Raw genomic sequence first — 13,713 nt, 5'->3', positions numbered from 1 at the left:
GTGTATGATTTGATTTGTTGAATGATGAATAGTATATTACATTTCTAATGGGGGAGATTTCACAGAAGCAACAAAAGCTGCATTGTCTTGTCAATTTTGGTATGCTACGTTCCATTTTCTAATCCTTCTTAGACTTTTTGCTCTTTTTTGATTTCACTTTGATTTCGCTATCCGCAACGTCCTCTACAGATCTCTTCTTGCTGACTTTTGAATCTTTATCTTGCTTTTTGGACTTTTCTTTCTTGGCCTTCTTTTCCTTCTTAGCCGTTTTCGATTTCGCCATTTCATCCTTGCTTTCTATCTTCTCCGTCTTGCTCGCTGCCACTGCATCGCCTTTCTGCTTGTCTTTCTTGGATTTTGTCTTCTCATCACTATCTTTCTTGGATTTTTTCTCTTTGCTGCTCTTCTTTAGCTTCTTTTTGCTCTCCTTGTCAGCATCGTCGCGCTTTGCCTTCTTCTTTTTTGGCTTGGTATCATCCTTTTCATCTGATTTCTTCCGCTTCTTGTCTTTTGAGCTTTCCTCAACATTCGACGGTAATGCCGGCTCATCAGCGCTGTTTGCAAGATACTCGGTCATGACACGAGCAAATTTGCCCTTTTGGTCGACCAGACCGCGGCCACCTTTTCTGGCTGTTCGCCCTTCACATGCCGCGAACAACTCAGCATCTGTTATCCTGACAGAATAGTCTTTGAATTCATTGTCAGAGTCTGCATCTGAGGCATTCGCTGAAGTTTCCTTTGAAGCCTGCTCTGAATTGGGTGCAGACCTAAGAGCCATGAATCAGTACGTAGGTAACATTAACCTTTGATAAGTTTTAGCTTCAAACTTACGGATCGAGAGCCCCTGTTGTACTTTTCACGAATGCGCCGTAGAGCTTGGAAGACGCAATGCGCTGAGCAAACGATTGGTGTACTACTTTGACACTATCCATCATTGTTCGGGGTTGCTCTTCTAGAACAGGTGTGGACGCTCCAGATGGGGTCTCTGACGGTGATGATTCTGACTCGGATATACCAGACGGCTTAACTGTACTGATGATGCCGGTTTTGGACTTTCGCATATTGTGATTCTTTGTCTCTACTTTTACCTATAATGAATGTAAAGTAAGTAAATCGTGGTTACTAACGAGGTATATAAACGCACTCAAACTTACCTCGCCTTTATCATCGTCTTTATTGATGACCACACCACTGGCGCTTTTGTTGAACAAATGATCCCACCATGCAAATTCCCATTGATCCTGCCCAACTCCAACACCTTTCTTGTCATTCTTTTTCGTTACGGAAATGTGTTTAACATTGCCGTCCTTGTTCTTTCCCAGACCGTCACCCCTAAAGAAAAATAATGAAAGCGATCAGTGTTTGGACATCAGGTTTGGAATTGTCTGACATTGAGTACATACTTGTTCCAACCGAACTTTTCTAGTTGATTCTGAGCAAATGAGCCGTTCCAAGCGTCCATAGATACGAGATAGGTTGAGAAAAGGCAGACACTTTCAAACTAGGAAGGAAAAAAAAAAAAAAAGGACACATTTTCAAAAAAGTGTGACTGCTGTAAGGTCCATAGCAAAAGGAGCGTCAAGTTTCGACGCTCGCCAACAGCTCTCACATTGTACAATGTTGCGTGTTTCATTGGGAGCAATGAGCAGAATCTCTTCTGCGGGAAGAGCAGCAGCCAAAATACAGGTAAGAGCTCCGAGGCTTGTCCTTCTGCTTGGGGTGTTGGTCAAAATTGCAGTGTCTCATCATTTTGCGCCACAGAGTACCACAATTCGCGCAGTATCGACGACAGAGACGATATCGGCTAAGCGGTATTCACCTACAAGAAGAGACCAATCGACAATGAAGGCTACGACAAAGGTAAAAGACATTGTCGGGTCTCAGGAAGTAGTTTCGGAAAATAATGCGCCAACCGATGGTAAAGCATACTTCCCGGCCACTCAAGAATTCGACGCTCCAGCTGTGGAAGATGGCATCGAATTAAACGAGCAAAGCAATACGCATGACTGGTCAAGGTCCTTCCATGGGCTATCCACACAACCTTTTTCTTCAGAAATTGCTGAAGTTCTGATGCAACCTATCACGGCCGATGATATCGAGATTAAGCCAGGTAGGGAGGGTGCTACTAATAACGGATGAGAATTTTTTGATAAAAGCATGATGGTAACACACCCAACACCCCATTAGATGGTCTACTATATCTTCCTGAAATCAAATATCGACGCATTTTGAATAAGGCCTTTGGACCTGGAGGATGGGGTCTTGCACCCAGGGGAGAGCATTCGATATCTCCCAAAAATGTTTCACGTGAATACGCTTTGATATGTCATGGAAGGTAACAGCGTCACTTTAAAACCATCACTGCACCTTGCAAAAGCTGAATTTTGTTATCCAGATTTGTTTCGCAAGCTAGAGGAGAGCAGGACTTTTTCGACAATTCTGGTTTGCCTACCGCTTCAGAGGGTTGCAAAAGCAATGCTCTGATGAGATGCTGTAAAGATTTGGGCATTGCCTCTGAACTTTGGTAAGTTTTTGAAAGTGGTATTCGTATTCATCCGAGGTTCAACTTTTGTTTGACATTGGTGGTTGTAGGGACCCTGGATTCATTCGAAAGTTCAAGAAGAAGCATTGTGTTGAGGTCTGGGCTGAGCACCTTGCTACAAAGAAAAAGAAGAAGCTTTGGAGACGAAAGGACGGAGATATTGGTATGTTAAGGCTTTTCATTCTGAATACTTAGTTATGTGATGAGTCTATTGAACTGACATTCCCAATTTAATTTTGCAGAATATCCTTATAAAGAAACATGAAAAGACACAATTGTGAAATACACTTGAAATTTGAATACAGTGCGATTGAATTACAAAATATATAGTATATGTTGTGCAACTTGATATGAAGGACGTTCCAGAAGTTGTTGCGCTACGGCAAGATTGCTACAGAACCAATGAGATTTGATTGCTTGCATTTTTTTTAACGTTGGTGCTTATACACAAGTAGGCAGTCCATCAGCAGATAACGTTTGATAACGTTCAAGATCGGCCTTAAACTTGGGCATAGTCAGAACTTGCTCCCAGGTATGTCCACCTGATTTTACCATTGCCCATAGACTGGATCTTCTATCCAAGATTTCCTTATTTTTGGATATCTCTGCTTCATATATATGCTGCGCAACGACTGGTATTCCTGCCTTGCGTAGTGGATCTAGATTGATTGGCGGTGGTACCTTATTGCCATCCACTATATGTACTGTACGCAATGTTTCCAGATAATATGTCTTCAAATATATGAGAAAAATGAATTCGAAATGGCTGAATCTGAAATTTCATACTTACAATCGAATTTCTTGCCGCGATGATACAGAGATAATCGGGACGAATTTCTACAGGGCATGCACTACAAGGCTGTTAATTTCTGACATCAAGTACTGTAGCCCGCTGCTTACGTTGAGGTATACTAACCACAGGAGGATAGTGAGCATCTCATCCAATGCCGCCAATCGGCAAGGTCCGGAGCCGGAGGTATCGAAACTGTGATAGCTGCAAACGGAAGACGATGTTATTGGCTTTTCAAGGGCCACAGACGGGTGCGACATGGCAGATCCTTACTTATATAGTGACGGATAGCAGATGTGCGATTGTGCCTATTGTAATAAAGGTCAGACTACATGCTCTCGCCAACTTTGGCAGTAAACGTGTCATACGAAAAAATTTCTCTTACCTGACCACAAAGAGATGATAGTAAATTATCTATACGGGTATTCAGAGCTTTTAGGTCTCGACCGTTCCACGAATTCAAGAGCATAACGCATGGCGTTCCTCCAAGTCCAGATATCTCAGCCGCTAACCTTCGGGTTTCAGAAGCGACCTGTGTAGCGAGAAAGCCATTTTGCCTAAATCAATACAAGTACTACAACAACAAAAGTCAAACTTTGTCGAAACCAATCACAACTTACCCCGGTAGCATTCAACACATATGCTACATTAATAGAGACCATCAAAAATCCATGGCAAGCGCAAACAGACGTCAATATTTTGAATACCCCGTCCACTGCGGTGTAATCACCTATTCCTAAAGTGAATATGACATAGCTGAAGGTTGGACATTCAAGTGAATTTGTTTTGTTAACTTTTGCTTCTCGAAGTTCTTTAAAGACCACCTGATAAGAACTGACCCTGTATAGGTTATTAGACTTGGTATTCATTACAAACATGGACAAATGAATGTATATGGGCCTTACCTGTGAAATATATGATGTCTGCCGTGCCAGCGGGTTCATTTCTGCATATTTGGAAAAAAATTTGGGTATATAAAAGTTAATTAAGGATACGCTCAACCGGAGTTCTCATAATATTATGGCTTCACAAACGCACGTTGTGTTATTGACGATAGCACCGTTATAAAAGCCACCAAATATCATCGCCCATGATATCCATATCAGTATGTACCAGATAATGAGAACTGAAAACGGGTTCCAGTTAGGGGTTGATAAAACTAGTAAATAAACTGCCGCATGGTATTGTTTTACCTATTCGGTAACGAAAGATTGCACTAGTGTTAAAAACCAGTCAAGTGGAAGAATCAGCTCTCCCCTAAAAATACAATATCAACTTGCCTGTGAGAACTGTTAAGGGCCCTAACGCCCTAAGAAATATATATCGATTGGTTCGCCGATACAGCCATCGCATTATGACACCGTAGACAATTGGTACTTGGTGTGAAATGAAGCTTGGAGACGTAACGCTCAGCGAAGTCCATAGCTGATCAATGGTAGCGAGAATCAAAATAACAGCTCCAAAGACTCCAACTACAACCATTGTATTGTATTATTTTGAAAGAGCAAAATGGGCATAAAGGGGAGAGAGCGAGGCTGATCGTACGGTGCGCAAACTCTTTTTTTTTTTTATATAAATTTGCTGTCATTTCCAATGATGTCACAAGACCACGGCTCATCTTCTCTCTGGCGCTGCTTGAAACTGGAAACAAGAAGTTCAGTACCTCATCGGTCACAGGTCCCGTTTTTACTTAAATTGACTAAGTATGGGGAACTCAAAACACACTCAAACATACCTCAATTTAAGCAAATTTGATTTGATATGTGAACGACAATTCGTCTGGAAGGAGCCTGCCTGTAAGCTCGTAATCAAAATCACACATGGTTGCTCTAGTACCAATAAACGGCTTTTCTTCAAAGAGAAATTGCTTATGACACTCCATTGCGATTAAAATTTGGGGGTAATAAAGGTCACAATATCTGGATGAAAGACGGTTGGTCAAAGAGTCTGGGAATTGGAAAGTTGAAAAATTATCAAACTCAGATTATTGAAACAACTCGTCGCTTTTTTAACGTATGAAATGGTGAGGTTGCGGCGTATGATCAAAGGTATTGGTTTTTGATTATAGATTGAACACGGTTTTTATTTTGCAGACAATGGTTTTCATTTTATTTTTATTTTATTTTACCCATGGGGCATAACATTTTGCGTACCGAATATCATATCCACAAGAGATTATCATTTTTCTTGGCGGTGCACACGCCCTTGATACAATGAGAGCCATCTGAATCCATCAGCGTATCCGTTTTGGCGCCATGAAATTATCTTTGACCAAAACTTCTCGAGCTTCAATTATTCATCAAATACCTTCGCTTATCGTCTGGCGTGCTTGATAGAGAGATACGCAGGGAGATGCGAAATCGAAGAACCGTCAAAGGTTTAAAAACAGAGTAATTCTAAGGCACGGGAAGGGGGATAAAGTCACATATGATTAAAACTGACCTTTCCTTTCTTTGCTTATCGCTGTACTATTGACACATAATTTTAAGCCTTTCGCTATGTATTATTGTTTGATACACATGATAGATACACAACTTTTTTCTGTTTGAATCTATTAGGAACCTGAATATCTATCTATGCCAGCATAACACGCTAATTTTTCTCTATCTTCTCGTTCCTTGAATAAAATTCTAATAGGGTGTTTTATATGCACCTGCTTCTGTGCAATATGCTCCACGAGTTTGTCAAAAGTCAAAATGACTCTTGAAAAGAGGATTTTAACATTTTTGAAAACCAGATTCGACTTCTCTTCCTAAAACCACTTCTAGTCCCAGTAATTGGTAATATTAAATGCAGAAGAACATAACTTTAAACGCAGCAATTGACAAGCTCTACATCGATGCTTACAAAACGTATTCGGTATTTATACGTCTGTTACTCAATGTTTAAAACCATCGACTCAAAAGAACGCGATAATGGAGATAGGAATACAAGTCGCTTAGGAACATTGTCTAGTGACTTAGAGTCTGAAAAAGAGCGAGCCATAGCATATCATTCGGTCCAATATTCAAAACTTTTTTTATATAAGGTATAAGCTGGCTAACATGGCAAAAGAATCAAGTTTGACAAACCTCTTATTCTTCTCTGTCTGAATTATCTCTTCTTTTTGTCATGTACAGGCCATTTTTTTAAGTGCAGCGCCAATTCTGTATTTGGAATCTCGAAATTTTACCAGCAAAACCAGCAAATTCGAAAATTTTAAGTCTATGCCTCCCGTTGACAGTCGAACAAAGTTTTGACACTAACATGAACGCAGATCCAGTCGCACCCTCATTTAGCTTCGAGATCTTTGAAAGAATCAAGCCTGATGAGTACTTTAGACGATTCATTGAAGAAAACGTACGACCAGACGGTCGATCACTACATGCGTTTAGACCAACATCAATAAGACAAGGAGCTATAAGCACAGCTAACGGAAGTGCAATGGTCCGCATTGGTGGCACGACTGTTATATGTGGAATTAAGGCTGAAGTTGCAGAACCAAGAATAGATCGACCAAAGGACGGATATCTAGGTAATGTGACCCCCTTGATGCTGGACTTTTTGCACGTCTTTTCTTCGTCCATACTCATTCAAGTCACTTCACAGTACCAAACGTGGAACTAGCACCTATATGTTCAGCCAACTTTCGACCAGGACCACCGTCAGAACAAGCGCAGATTAACGCCGAAACAATCAATCATGTTGTGGAAACGTAAGTTAACAAATGAAGTTGGTTACATTGATATAAATATATTGACACGTTTACACGTTTACACGTTCAATCGATATAGATGCCAAATATTAGACTTGTCAGAGCTTTGCATCGAGGAAGGCAAAGCCGTATGGACATTATATGCCGATATAGTATGCATTAACTATGATGGAAATATACTGGATGCAAGTTTATTGGCATTGATCTGTGCATTGAAAGATCGTGAGTGCACTTTCGTCGCTGCCCTTACAAAGTCATTCGAATTCTGTTACTTACCATGAAACTATAGTCTCACTGCCAAAGGCAACAGTTCTTCCCAGCAGCATCGTTCAAGCTGACTCATCTGAAAAAACTCGACCCCTTCAATTGCGTCGTTTGCCAGTGTCATCTACATTTTGCGTCTTTAGCAATCCCAAGGTTACATTATCAGACCCAAACGATAGTGAAGAAAGCCTGTCCAAAAAGATTGTTAGTATCATACTGGATACAGAAGGCACCATACTATATGTACATAAGAGCGGAGGATCTGTTTGTGATCCAGAAATGATGAAGGACTGTTTCACAAAAGCAAGAGCAAGAGCCAGTATGTTGAAAGAACTTATAGAACGTGTTATTGTTTAATAATAAAGACATTGGAATCGCGTAATTTATCTTTTAAAAAATGGCATGAAACAGCTGCTAGCCACAAGGTTATGAATGAAGGGCATGACACCTGACCCAGAAAATATCTGTCCTGTTACAACACTGCGGTGGACCTTACCTTTCTACTTCTACTTTGGCATCGCACAGCAACAATGTCAAAGATTGTACAGTTCGCACCGTTTCAATCTGCTGTAGAAGCACCATTTTGGCACGCATTGGCCAAGAAAAAGCTTGATATCTTCCAACTATCTGACGATGAACAAGCGATTATAGGATTCTACACTAGCGGTCAATCGGTACGGGATACTACCACTGGAAGATCCGTCGAAATCCCTCCAAGGCTATCTATTAGCAATGAAAGCTTAGAATTCTCGCCACGCGAAGCGCTTCAAAAGTATTTAATCGTTTGTGTGCTGCTTTTTTTATATTGACTAATATGGTCCCTGAACGCACTTTTACCGTCCTACAGTTTGCAAGTCAACAACTTTCCAGCTCCGGGAAATTTGAAGAACACAAATACAATTGAGGACTTCAAGAATGCCGACAAAAAAGCGATATTAAACACAGCTTCTGAAAAAGTAAGTGGTTAATCTTTGGCTATCTTATGTAGACTGATGAGGCTGAACTATAGCTATCATGTACAGGTTTGGCAAGCTATTGTATCTGGTGAATCCGACACATGCCCTATGCAGCTAGTCAATTTTACCATTTTGACATACGCGGATTTGAAGAAACATAAATTCTACTATTGGTTTTCTTTCCCGGCCCTTCTTCCTTCATCTCCTTGGACGTTTGTTAATGAAAAAGGACCATCTACCATTAGGGAGTCATTTTCTACAACTGAGGTATCGTAAAACACATTGATGGTGATGAACGCTAGGACATCAGAACCCTAATAAGCGGTTTATAGATCAACAGTTTGCAGGAGACATACGCTGAGTACAAATCGCAAAATCAAGCAAATGGAAATTCGGCATTCTTTCTTGTAAAGCGATCCACTGCCGCCGACAAGGTCAGCATAGGCAGCCTCGCACAATGGAAGGAATTCATCTCGAGTGGAGACACAGAAAATGTAAGTCGGTTAGAGGCTTCTGACCGCTAACGTAAATGCTGACATAATTTCCCGGGTGGTAGGTTCTGCTGGGATTTGTGGATCCCTCTGGACTAAGAGAGCATCCAGGCTGGCCACTGAGAAACCTACTTGCTTACGCTAACGTTAGACTCGGTTTACAAAGAGTTCAAATTTTATGTCTACGAGATAAGCTAGCCAAAAATGAGCTTTCTTCGTCTCTTCTGCTTCATGTTGAGTTAGAAGCTGATGCATTTTATACCGATGATGGTAAGTTTTGAGCTTTGAGATGTGGTGTCGAAACATTCATTATTTGACCTTTGGATGCCTGGAGTAGCAAAGTCAATACCCAAATCAGTGGGTTGGGAAAAGAGTATAACTGGTAAGCTGGCACCAAGGCTAGCTGACCTTGCGCCAATGATGGACCCTGCAAGGTAAACTTGTACTTCCTATTTTATACAGCGCATTTGACGACGATGCTAATTGTAGATTCTGAATAGGCTCGCTGACACTGCAGTTGACTTGAATTTGAAGCTTATGAGATGGCGCCTTCTCCCGGAGCTGCAACTCGAAAAGATACAATCAACCAAATGTCTACTTTTAGGATCTGGAACTCTTGGTTGCTATGTAGCACGATCTTTACTAGTAAGTTGCAAAGGTTGAGATTAAGAGAGCAGCGATCTATTTTGTAACCTCTAATCCAGGGATGGGGTGTTCGAAAAATCACATTTGTCGACTATGGCAAAGTATCGTTCTCTAATCCAGTTCGACAACCCCTATTTGTGTTTGAAGATTGCTTGGATGGAGGTGCTTCTAAAGCACAAGCTGCTGCTGCCAATCTTCAAAAGGTTTATCCAGGAGTGGTATGTGTATAATTTTGTGATCCATTCGATAGCATTGTACTGAAAAGTGAACCTCTCTTTGACTAGGATGCAACTGGTGTGGAACTCTCCATACCAATGCCAGGTCATACAGTTGCGAACGAAAGCAAAGTCTCCCAGGAGGTTGACCAGCTAAGAGATTTGATTGCCAGCCACGATGTCATCTACTTATTGATGGATAGCCGTGAAAGTCGGTGGTTACCTTCACTGATTGGTGCGCAAATGCGTAAGCTAGTGATCAATGCAGCTCTTGGTTTCGACAGTTTTCTAGTGATGAGACATGGCGTCCGGGTTGCAAATGAGGACATGCATGATGTAGGAGATAACTCTAACCAACTGGGGTGCTACTATTGTAATGACGTGGTTGCTCCTACTGATGTAAGTGAGCGTATGATGAATTGACATGTAGATTGGTAGCAATATATTTGACACAAGTCCTTTGCAGTCTTTAACCGATCGTACCTTGGATCAGCAATGTACAGTCACCAGACCTGGCCTGTCGTCCATAGCAAGCGCCATGGCGGTAGAGCTGATGGTCTCCTTGCTCCATCATAAGCTAGGGTATGTTTAGGACACTCCTAGAAGAACAGTTTGAGGTTTAATAACAGCTAACATTATACCATCAGCGTATACGCTCCTGCAGATACAGCTGCTGACGACAAAGAGCCAAGTGAAGAATCATCGCCACTAGGCATTCTTCCACATCAGATAAGGGGATTCTTGGGTAACTTCAATAATATGCTGATAGCAGGCAAAGCCTACGACCGATGTACAGCTTGCTCTGAAACGGTAAGCTACATTACGCCGAACCTCCACTACTCAACTGAGCTCACTGAATGACCGCATGCAACTTTTTTAAAGGTTATAAACCGGTATGAAGTGGAAGGATTTGAATTTTTGAAAAAGGCATTCAACGACCCACAATACTTGGAAGAGGTGACTGGATTAGCGCAGATGAAAAGGGAAAGCGAGGAGCTGCTAAATAATGATGACTGGATGAATGACGACAGTGATGCCGATGAAGATCTTTTGTAAACGATATTGAGAAGCAAGGAAGGGAGAGGGTTTATTCATAATATACAGAAGACTTATATCAAATCTGAATCTTCCAAGAATCTGTATTCAAAGCTAGAATCATTTAATTTGTTAAATTATTAATACACTGATTGTATGAGATTCTCCCAATGTTAATGTTAAGTCTTACCGGAAGTCTGATTTCTTTCGTTGGCACCATGCGTGCTCATAATCAAAATATATGTACGTTCCCTGTTCATAGTCCTCTGTTATGGTCTGCGGCTCTTCATGTCGCTGGAACCACGTGAGGTATTTTTTATGGAATCGCCATGACTGTCGCTTCAGTTCTCTAGCTGCCAGGTACCTAAACGAACAGTACTTAGTTATATGAAGTGATGAAAGCGCCAAAGGGAAGATGGTAACATACTGTTGATAGGTTCCTTGTCGATAATAAAAGATAAAGAACAGCGCATCAACATCCACTCTCTCAAAAAAGGCAGGATTATCAAATATGTCCAATGCAGTTTGGGGATAGTATGATGGTGTTTGATAAGGCTGCTTTGCTTGATACTGCTTGGGCCTGAAGATATGATATGTCAGGACTCATTCATTCACCTCAACTTCTGCATCGTAACCTGGTTTACCTTTCACACTCAAAAATATCAGGAACGAGCATAAAACTGGCATCCAACATCGTCGAATTATACTCCTGATCGCTCTTCCCAACAGCTCGAGACTTCAGCGCTTCAAAGGAGGACACCAGATCAGATAGGGTCGACGGCATATTGGCGCTCGGGTCTTTCTGCTCCTGTTTTGGTGGTGAAGTATGGCGGATACCATTACCCTCTGCAGCAACTGGTTCTGTATGTATGGGTGCTGGTGCAGGTACATTGGATTTCGCGTCGTCTGCTCAGAATGATAGTCAGCATCATACGTAAAGTGATTCACGATTTTAATAGCAATATTTACCGTCATCGCTACGATCGTGCACAGATTGCGTTGAACCTGTCCCACTATCTGTTCGCTTTCGTTGTGTATGTGATGCAGCTGCTTGTGCATACTGAATTGTTGGTGCCACTGGCATTTTCGCTGATGGCGGCTTGATATCCACTGGTGAACGGGCAAGTAATGGCGAATTAGACTTGGTACTGACGGGTGATGTAGCTAAAGGAAATGATATTGAGTATTATACAGCGTAGTTTGTTGATCGGTAAAGCGCGCAATGTACCTGTAGAATCGTCTTTTGCTTCTATTGAAGCCTTTCGTTAGCAATAAACTTAGCAAAGCGTTTCCGTGCAGTATTTGGTATCTTACTTTTTGTAATTGGTGTGGTCTGTACGTGTAATGACGTTGATTTTGCTGGTGGTAATGAGGGCTGAAGGAAGACGATCGCTATTAACATAATGAGGAGCTAAGTCGCTACAGGGATTCATTACTTACAATCCTACCAGATGCAAGCAGTTCGGGATCATCTTCTAGGAAAGCTATCTTAGCATTCGGTGAAACGTCAGCAGCAACTGTGTCCCACACACTCATACCTTCGTCTTCCAGACTTGGAATCACATCATCAGCATTCGGTATACTGTAGATACGCTCTTCTTCTTCTAAATTCAAGTCGTCGTATATGTACTCATCCTCCTCAAAGTCAGGTTCCTGAGCATGCATGATAAAAAGTTATTATGAATGCTACGGCTTAGAATGTAGTGTTATTTTCGTACCTGATTTGATTCGACAAAGTATTTCACGTCTTCCTGAATTGATAGGACCTGATATTCACATTAGTTAGTTTTTATAACTGAATCTGTATAGATTATCTCATGCCCATACCTGCTCGGTATCCAGTTGATCATTACCAAGTAATCGATTGATAAGCTCAAGCCGGTTGACATGCCACTTGTATCGCTCAATCTGATGTTCAAATTCTTTCATTCGCTCATTCTTTGCGTGATCCTTTTTGCCTTTTTTCGTCCCTCGCTGCATGGTCTCTAATTCCGCTTCCTTCATCTCTCGTTGACGATCAAGCTCTTCCACTGTCGTTGACAGCCATTCGCTCGTTTCAAGCTTCTCTTTTTCTCTTGGATCAAGTTTTGCTGACTGAGATAGACCTTCTTTTGAAAATGCTTTTGTCTTCATTTCTCTTTCTATAACCTTAAATCGCTCCATTTGTTGTTCGATAAGCTTTCGGTTTTCCATCAGGGCCGACTTGTCTTTTATCTCGTTCATTGAAATCCACGTTTTAATTTGATCGCGAAGCCGCTGTAGCTTTTTGATTTCTTTCTTTAAGTCGGATTCGCACTTTTCCTTTTGGTTACCGGGAGGTGCAGCTTCCAATTTATCAATCATGGATTCAAACATTTCCACCCCTTCTGAGACCTTCTTCAACACACGGTCAATATCAGCTATTTACAAGAGTATTAGTTTCGATATAATGACAGGAAGGTGGTGACAATTCCGGTTAAAGGTCGAAGGAATATTGGTAAAACGGTAACAGGGTAACGTTCGCGATCAATATCACATTCATGTTGATAAAGGGTTCCAGATTATAGTACTTCTAGTCGAGTATGAATATTTCAGTTATAAAACTGCTCATACCTTGTAGCTTTTTCATCGACATTTTCAATTAAATTGTGTATAAACACTTTGAGGGGATGTAGATGCTTTGTGAAATCGGCTCGTTTGTCAACCTGAGCTTTTTGAAGCCACAGCCAAAAGGTTATTGAAAAAAATGTTGGCGCGGATTGAATTTTGAAAATGACCTGTGGCCAAACTCCAGGAAGAGCTAGCGTACCTATGATTGCCCACGACCTCTTCCAGTCTACACAAGACTAATACTGTAGACAAATATCAATGAAACAAGATTTTCATTCTATAGGCTACGTTAGAAGGTGTCAAGAAGGGATCTATATTACTATATTGGCGTTATGAACCATCGCTATTAGGTTACCTAACCAACATTGTTTGATCAAAACAGGTGAATATTACTCATACTGAGATATTATGAGACTTGTGTAAAGCGGTATGATGTACCTTGAAAAACATAAAATAGTCAGCTGTAGCTATACACTGTCGTTCAGTTGTATG

The 13,713-nt window shown here is 41.2% G+C and overlaps 6 protein-coding genes across 6 annotated transcripts; 3 read left to right on the top strand and 3 right to left on the bottom strand.

The window, feature by feature from the left end:
* Position 1: 1 nt before the first annotated feature.
* On the bottom strand, positions 2 to 1,731 carry K450DRAFT_229859 (uncharacterized protein). Its single transcript, XM_051587153.1, has 4 exons — positions 1,404 to 1,731; positions 1,155 to 1,332; positions 832 to 1,088; positions 2 to 767 (listed from the first exon to the last, which is right to left on the bottom strand). The coding sequence occupies exons 1-4, from the start codon at positions 1,460 to 1,462 to the stop codon at positions 119 to 121; spliced, it is 1,143 nt and encodes a 380-aa protein (XP_051446913.1). The 5' UTR covers positions 1,463 to 1,731; the 3' UTR covers positions 2 to 118.
* On the top strand, positions 1,120 to 3,002 carry K450DRAFT_229855 (uncharacterized protein). Its single transcript, XM_051587152.1, has 5 exons — positions 1,120 to 1,686; positions 1,762 to 2,110; positions 2,188 to 2,335; positions 2,396 to 2,524; positions 2,593 to 3,002. The coding sequence occupies exons 1-5, from the start codon at positions 1,618 to 1,620 to the stop codon at positions 2,735 to 2,737; spliced, it is 840 nt and encodes a 279-aa protein (XP_051446912.1). The 5' UTR covers positions 1,120 to 1,617; the 3' UTR covers positions 2,738 to 3,002.
* On the bottom strand, positions 2,854 to 4,421 carry K450DRAFT_229849 (uncharacterized protein). Its single transcript, XM_051587151.1, has 8 exons — positions 4,371 to 4,421; positions 4,238 to 4,278; positions 3,953 to 4,088; positions 3,718 to 3,864; positions 3,606 to 3,640; positions 3,459 to 3,536; positions 3,333 to 3,393; positions 2,854 to 3,274 (listed from the first exon to the last, which is right to left on the bottom strand). The coding sequence occupies exons 3-8, from the start codon at positions 3,992 to 3,994 to the stop codon at positions 2,984 to 2,986; spliced, it is 654 nt and encodes a 217-aa protein (XP_051446911.1). The 5' UTR covers positions 3,995 to 4,088; positions 4,238 to 4,278; positions 4,371 to 4,421; the 3' UTR covers positions 2,854 to 2,983.
* A 2,126-nt stretch (positions 4,422 to 6,547) lies between these two features.
* K450DRAFT_229841 (uncharacterized protein) lies at positions 6,548 to 7,708 on the top strand. Its single transcript, XM_051587150.1, has 4 exons — positions 6,548 to 6,846; positions 6,921 to 7,026; positions 7,106 to 7,248; positions 7,316 to 7,708. The coding sequence occupies exons 1-4, from the start codon at positions 6,579 to 6,581 to the stop codon at positions 7,645 to 7,647; spliced, it is 849 nt and encodes a 282-aa protein (XP_051446910.1). The 5' UTR covers positions 6,548 to 6,578; the 3' UTR covers positions 7,648 to 7,708.
* A 1-nt stretch (position 7,709) lies between these two features.
* Positions 7,710 to 10,803, top strand: K450DRAFT_229833 (uncharacterized protein). Its single transcript, XM_051587149.1, has 12 exons — positions 7,710 to 8,062; positions 8,138 to 8,246; positions 8,313 to 8,513; positions 8,579 to 8,740; positions 8,803 to 9,007; positions 9,075 to 9,171; positions 9,238 to 9,382; positions 9,442 to 9,600; positions 9,667 to 9,996; positions 10,064 to 10,179; positions 10,245 to 10,407; positions 10,480 to 10,803. The coding sequence occupies exons 1-12, from the start codon at positions 7,821 to 7,823 to the stop codon at positions 10,651 to 10,653; spliced, it is 2,103 nt and encodes a 700-aa protein (XP_051446909.1). The 5' UTR covers positions 7,710 to 7,820; the 3' UTR covers positions 10,654 to 10,803.
* K450DRAFT_229820 (uncharacterized protein) lies at positions 10,583 to 13,578 on the bottom strand. Its single transcript, XM_051587148.1, has 12 exons — positions 13,225 to 13,578; positions 12,460 to 13,031; positions 12,351 to 12,398; positions 12,171 to 12,285; positions 12,073 to 12,104; positions 11,947 to 12,007; positions 11,861 to 11,878; positions 11,602 to 11,796; positions 11,277 to 11,538; positions 11,060 to 11,212; positions 10,823 to 10,996; positions 10,583 to 10,746 (listed from the first exon to the last, which is right to left on the bottom strand). The coding sequence occupies exons 1-12, from the start codon at positions 13,244 to 13,246 to the stop codon at positions 10,707 to 10,709; spliced, it is 1,692 nt and encodes a 563-aa protein (XP_051446908.1). The 5' UTR covers positions 13,247 to 13,578; the 3' UTR covers positions 10,583 to 10,706.
* Positions 13,579 to 13,713: the final 135 nt, after the last annotated feature.

The sequence above is a fragment of the Umbelopsis ramanniana genome, assembly GCF_025399195.1.
Source record: "Umbelopsis ramanniana AG unplaced genomic scaffold K450scaffold_12, whole genome shotgun sequence".
Lineage (NCBI taxonomy): Eukaryota > Fungi > Mucoromycota > Umbelopsidomycetes > Umbelopsidales > Umbelopsidaceae > Umbelopsis > Umbelopsis ramanniana.
The sequence above is the reverse complement of the archived record's forward strand: the minus strand, read 5'-3'. Positions and strand labels throughout refer to the sequence as shown.